The 7,071-nt window shown below is 43.0% G+C and overlaps 1 protein-coding gene across 1 annotated transcript; it reads left to right on the top strand.

Annotated features, from left to right (window-relative positions):
* Nucleotides 1–468: 468 nt before the first annotated feature.
* Nucleotides 469–2,405, top strand: LOC311114643 (transcription factor HES-1-like). Its single transcript, XM_084189886.1, has 4 exons — nt 469–819; nt 966–1,061; nt 1,198–1,285; nt 1,581–2,405. The coding sequence occupies exons 1-4, from the start codon at nt 712–714 to the stop codon at nt 2,090–2,092; spliced, it is 804 nt and encodes a 267-aa protein (XP_084046012.1). The 5' UTR covers nt 469–711; the 3' UTR covers nt 2,093–2,405.
* Nucleotides 2,406–7,071: the final 4,666 nt, after the last annotated feature.

Genomic DNA, 7,071 nt, shown 5'->3' with positions numbered 1-7,071 from the left:
TGTAGTCCACACGTATGTGGAAGTACAATACAATTAGATGTAGGCGATGTGGAACATGGTATTGTAGGCCTGCGCTTAGGCGCTTTAGCCTCTATTATCTTGGGTGGAGTTTACCCCTCCTGACTCCTGTGCGTATTGCCTGAAAGTTGGGGGAACGACATGCTGAGTCAAGTCAGCCCTGCACTCTGTGCGCTGGGTGGTAGTCAGGGGCTCAAGTGTTAATATGCAAACGGCATGATTGAAGGCAGTCCCGGTTGTGCCCTAAACCCGGCTGCGCGCCATTGGCCGACCGCTCAAACGCCAAACAACCAATGGAAGGGCGCCGACCACGAGCCATCCTCCCCTCGGGCCGCGTGTCCCTCGCACTGATTGGTAGAAAGTTACTGTGGGAAAGAAAGTTTTGGAAGTTTCACACGAGGCGTTCGCGTGCAGTCCCAGATATAAATAAGACCAACAAGAAGTGCCATTAGACAGACGCAGCGTCCGCTGGCAGACAGTGATTTCTCGATTCAGTGACATCGTTCAGCTTGCCGCCGACTTGGGGACGCTTGTCTCTCGCGCATAGGTGCACTACCACCCAGAAAGGATATTGTTCCTCCGGAATTTGGAATTTCATAAGAGGGTACTGTGACTGCTTGTCAATAACCCCCAACAGTGGACTGTAATACTGAGTTGCCGTTGCGCTTGTGGGATATTTCAGACAGACAGAAGATGCCTGCCGATATAATGGAAAAGACCTCGGTCTCTCCTGTTGCTGCTACTCCAGCCAGCATGAACACTACACCTGATAAACCCAAGACGGCTTCCGAGCACAGGAAGGTTAGTAGTCGGTCAAAGCATCTTAGAAATGCCGTTATTCTGTCACTTCAAAATTACGCACGGGCTTTTATAGCAAAACATAAACCTTTCATTCACCTTGAGCAAGTCCCACCATTCTAACAATTTCTTATATGTATTTTCTTTAGTCATCCAAACCTATCATGGAGAAAAGGAGAAGAGCCAGAATCAACGAAAGCTTGGGACAGTTGAAAACACTTATCCTGGATGCGCTCAAAAAAGATGTAAGTATTATATTTTTTCTCTCACTACAAATGAATGATTGCAATCACAGTTATAGATTTACTTTATTAAAAACATAGAATACTTTCGTATTAAAGTTTATCTTCAATCCTAACAATGTGCCTCCTCATATTACAGAGCTCCAGACACTCGAAACTTGAAAAGGCGGACATCCTGGAGATGACGGTGAAACATCTCCGGAACCTCCAGAGGGCTCAAATGACTGGTAAGTCACTGTAGCTGTTTTGGTGGGTGAATACCCGGGATGATTTCTTCCAGACTTCCGTCTGTGGTTTAGATCATGTTCGAATGCAGTACTCAGTTTACATACTTGGCCCACATCCTCTCTCCCAAGAAGTCTCTCTAAATGTAGCTAATTGTATGGACTAACTAAATAGCTAATTTATCTTATCCATTGGTGAGCTTCGGAATGTATATGTTTAGTTTGATCAATGTTCATGTTTGAAACTTAATTATACTGTTGTTATTCTCAGTGGCTTATCATTTTCTTTCTTCCACAGCTGCTTTGAACACTGATCCCACCGTGCTCGGGAAATACAGAGCTGGGTTCAGTGAGTGCACAAATGAAGTCACCCGGTTCCTGTCCACCTGCGAAGGGGTTAACACGGAGGTCAGGACGCGGCTTCTCGGTCACTTGGCCAGCTGCATGACGCATATCAACGCTATGAACTACCCCACGCAGCACCAGATCCCTACCGGGCCTCCCCACCGCTCATTCGGCCAGTCCATGGTACATATCCCCAACTCATCTCCGCAAGGCAACGTCATGCCCCTGCCTTGTAAAGGTGGCTCTCCCCGGAGCATGTCACCAGAAACAACAAAAGTATACGGCGGTTTCCACCTCGTACCTGCCACAGATGGACAATTCGCCTTCCTCATCCCCAACGCAGCTTTTGCGCCCAACGGTCCCGTTATCCCCGTGTACGCGAACCAGATCAACACCCCTGTACCAGCGGCGGTGTCCCCCGGTGCACCGACAGGCAACTCGGACTCAGTGTGGCGACCCTGGTAGAAAAAGAAAAAAAGGACCTATCGAAAATACTTTTATGATGACACTTAGTTCTTCTTTGTTCGATGTTACAAAAATTATGTTTGTATTTTGTTTTTTTATTTTCAATGCGTTAAGATGAAAAGATGATGCACTATATTTGTATAGCCTATAAGGGAGTGAAGTTCATATTGAAATGAGATTTGTATTGTTGAAGTCTGTTCACTGCATTTTTATATTCGAGGTGTCTTTTATTACTGTGCGATACCAAAGATATGTTGAATGCACTTTACGTAATTCTTCGTTTTGGAAGACAAATAAATTTGTAAAGATATTGAAAAACATACGCTTGTGCGCTCATCTATGATTTAAGCCTAATCTTCAGAAACCTGATCACCAAACAATTACCTTAGGCTACATTTGTTTTGAACTTTAGATAAACTTGAGAATAATATATTATAGACCTACAATTTATAAGAGAAAATGGCTATCCTATTATACTAATATGTTAGTGTAAAAGTCAAATTTGATATTGACTCGTGCGTAATTGTCTGACGAAAATCACTGATGTATTCTTGCGCGCGCAAAACTCATGCATATTCAAACATATGTAAATCACACACACATGCACTTGTTGCGCCAGGAATGGGTCACAATTTAGGCTTATGTTGCGTAAAAGTTTAGAATTTTACGCACCAACACTTGCCTACAAGTGTCATAGACTGTGAAGTGGGGCTTAATTTATACAGACACTTTTGCCTAATGCCATCACACAAAGGCTTTTGCTTCTGGCTACATCCATAAGAAAGTATGAAAAAAAAATGTATGCACTCACTAACTGTAAGTCGCTCTGGATAAGAGCGTCTGCTAAATGACTCAAATGTAAAATAAGACAACGGCGGCAGGTAGCCTAGCTGTGAAGAGCGCTTGGCCAGTAACCGAAAGATTGCTGGTTCGATTCCTCGAGCCGACTAGGTGAGCAATTTGTCGATGTTCCCATGAGCAAGGCACTTAGACCTAATTGCTCTAGATAAGAGTGTCTACTAAATTACATACGTTTTGAACAAGAGTTGGCCAGGTGTATCAGTCCAGTTGTGCGCGGAGAGATACTAGACAGGAAAGGAGAGGGAAACTTCACTGAATGTGTGAAATTATGAGAAAATACACTAGATATACAAAAGTATGTGGACACCCCTTCAAGGTAGTGGATTCAACTATTTCAGCCACACCCGTTGCTGACAGGTATATACAATCGAGCACACGGCCATGCAATCTCCATAGACAAACATTGGCAGTAGCATAGCCTTACTAAAGAGCTCAGTGACTTTCAAAGTGGCACCATCATAGGATGCCACCTTTCCAACAAGTCAGGTCATCAAATTTCTGCCCTGCTAGAGCTGCCCCGGTAAAGTGTAAGTGCTGTTATTGTGAAGTGGAAACAGCTATGAGCAACCACTCAGCCGCGAAAGCTCACAGAACAGGACCGCTGAGTGCTGAAGCACCTAGTGCGTAAAAATCGTCTGTCCTCGGTTGCAACACTCACTACCGAGTTCCAAACTGCCTCTGGAAGCAATGTCAGCACAATAACTGTTTGTCGGGAGCTTCATGAAATGTGTTCTCCATGGCCAGCAGCCCCACACAAGCCTAAGATCACCATGCGCAATGCCAAGCGCCGGCTGGAGTTGTGTAAAGCTTGCCGCCATTGGACTCTGGAGCAGTGTAAACGCGTTCTCTGGTGATGAATCAAGCTTCCAGTCCAACTGATGAATCTATGCATTGGGGCAGGTAGTGCCAGGAGAACACTACCTGTCCCAATGCATAGTGCCAACTGTAAAGTTTGGTGGAGGAGGAATAATGGTCTGGGGCTATTTTTTCTGTTTCGGGCTAGGCCCCTTAGTTCCAGTGAATGGAAATCTTAACGCTACAACATACAATGACATTCTAGACGACTCTGTGCTTCAAACTTTGTGGCAACAGTTGTGGGAAGGCCCTTTCCTGTTTCAGCATGACAATGCCCCCGTGCACAAAGCGAGGTCCATACAGAAATGGTTTGTCGAGATCGGTGTGGAAGAACTTGACTGGCCTGCACAGAGCCCTGACTTCAACCCCATCGAACACCTTTGGGATGAATTGGAACACCGATTGTGAGCCAGGCCTAATCGCCCAACGTCAGTGCCAGACCTCACTAATGCTCTTGTGGCTGAATGGAAGCAAGTCCCCACAGCAATGTTCCAACATCTAGTGGAAAGCCTTCCCAGATGAGTGCAGACTGTTATAGCAACAAAGGGGGAACCAACTCCATATTAATGCCCATGATTTTGGAATGAGATGTTCGACAAGCAAGTGTCCACATACTTTTGGTCATGTAGTGTATAACCTTTAGGCCTGAAGGGAATACCAGTTCGATAAAATAAAATTTCTCACAAATCACATATACAAGAAAATATGGCCGTGAATTGCCCTTGAATAATATTAGCAGTAGCTTTGGGTAAGTTATAATGATTATATCAACAACTCTCCGGCTGTTTGCTGCCATAAGTGGCCTGTATACCTTGAATGAAAATGTAATATTTCTATTTGTGGATCAATAAAGAAAGCTATTTTACTCCCACCATCATATTATGATGTTCTTGACAATATGTCATCATTTTCGAAAATTTGACATGAGCCTGTTCTGAAGATGAAAAGTGAAGTTTGAGAGTGATGGCTCATTTCACTTTTAGCAGTGGAGATTGTCAGTGTTCAAGGATTTTAGAAGTCACGTGCGCCATCTAGCAACACCACAAGGAAGTGCAATCTGAATTGGGTAGTATTGATCAATGGTTACTACCAGATATCAGCCACTTTAGTCCTTACCACTGGGCACAAACTGGTTGAATTAAGGTTCAACGTAATTTCTCAACGTATTGTGACGTGGAATCTACGTGGAAAATACATTGGATTTGAAAAAAGTAATCAATGTAAACTGTTTTGAGGGTAACATTTCAACCACAATATTATGTCATGGTAACCAATTTTCAATATAGACAAACCTTGTATAACATATGTTGAATTTCTACCGTTGAAATAATGTCAGATCTTAAAAAACAACAAATGGCAGCACCTCCTACTGGAGAGTTGATCTACAGTATCTACTCAGCTATCTAGTTTTGGTCTACCATCCAGGATTTGAACCAAGCTGAGCCCAGCTTAGCTTTGATAGTTGTCACTGACTACTACTACCAATGTGCTATCATGAGAATGATTGTTGGGAGATCTCTTAATAACTGAATAGATTCACTGTTGCTATCAAAATCATTCCAAAGGGTAGGTTTTACAGAGGAAATAAAATGTAACCCTATAAGTGATATTTAATTATTACAGTGAGGGAAAAAAAGTATTTGATCCCCTGCTGATTTTGTAAGTTTGTCCACTGACAAAGACATGATCAGTCTATAATTTTAATGGTAGGTTTATTTCAACAGTGAGAGACAGAATAACAACAAAAAAATCCAGAAAAACGCATGTCAAAAATGTTATAAATTGATTTGCATTTTAATGAGGGAAATAAGTATTTGACCCCCTCTCAATCAGAAAGATTTCCGGCTCCCAGGTGTCTTTTATACAGGTAATGAGCTGAGATTAGGAGCACTCTCTTATTCGCAAATGGAAGAAACACAAAAGAACTGTCCATCTCCCTCGGCCTGGGGCTCCATGCAAGAACTCACCTCGTGGAGTTGCAATGATCATGAGAACAGTGGAATCAGTCCAGAACTACACGGGATGATCTTGTCAATGATCTCAAGGCAGCTGGGACCATAGTCACCAAGAAAACAATTGGTAATACACTACGCCGTGAAGGACTGAAATCCTGCAGTGCCCGCAAGGTCCCCCTTCTCAAGAAAGCACATATACAGACCAGTCTGAAGTTTGCCAATGAACATCTGAATGATTCAGAGGAGAACTGGGTGAAAGTGTTGTGGTCAGATGAGATCAAAATCGAGCTCTTTGGCATCAACTCAACTCGCCGTGTTTGGAGGAGGAGGAAGGCTGCCTATGACCCTAAGAACGCCATCCCCACCGTAAAACATGGAGGTGGAAACATTATGCTTTGGGGGTGTTTTTCTGCTAAGGGGACAGGACAACTTCACAGCATCAAAGGGACGATGGACGGGGCCATGTACCATCAAATCTTGGGTGAGAACCTCCTTCCCTCAGCCAGGGCATTGAACATGGGTCGTGGATGGGTATTCCAGCATGACAATGACCCAAAACACACGGCCAAGGCAACAAAGGAGTGGCTCAAGAAGAAGCACATTAAGGTCCTGGAGTGGCCTAGCCAGTCTACAGAATAATCCCATAGAAAATCTGTGGAGGGAGCTGAAGGTTCGAGTTGCCAAACGTCAGGCTCAAAACTTTAATGACTTGGAGAAAATCTGCAAAGAGGATTGGGACAAAATCACTCCTGAGATGTGTGCAAACCTGGTGGCCAACTACAAGAAACATCTGACCTCTGTGATTGCCAACAAGGGTTTTGCCACCAAGTACTAAGTCATGTTTTGCAGAGGGGTCAAATACTTATTTCCCTCATTAAAATGCAAATCAATTTATAACATTTTTGACATGCGTTTTTCTGGATTTTGTTGTTGTTATTCTGTCTCTCACTGTTCAAATAAACCTACCATTAAAATTATAGACTGATCATTTCTTTGTCAGTGGGCAAACGTACAAAATCAGCAGGGGATCAAATACTTTTTTCCCTCACTGTATGCTATTTAGGCCTATAAAGCACTTGCGAAGTCATCAACAGCTACTGTTTCAATTCAAACCAGGGTACAACTAATAGACAATACATATAGGCCCAGGGTTTCAAGCTTCGGTTGATTTCAAATGTAATCTTCAGGTTAATAATTAATATGTTGGATTCACGTTTCCATCTCAACCAAAAATCTAAGTTAAAGAAAAGGACTAAATCAAATCAAACTTTAGAGTGCATTTAAAGTTTGATTTGATTTAGTCCTATT

This window comes from Coregonus lavaretus (genome assembly GCF_964263955.1).
Source record: "Coregonus lavaretus genome assembly, contig: HAP1_SCAFFOLD_403, whole genome shotgun sequence".
Lineage (NCBI taxonomy): Eukaryota > Metazoa > Chordata > Actinopteri > Salmoniformes > Salmonidae > Coregonus > Coregonus lavaretus.
Note: the sequence above shows the minus strand (reverse complement) of the source record. Positions and strands in the feature narration are given on the sequence as shown.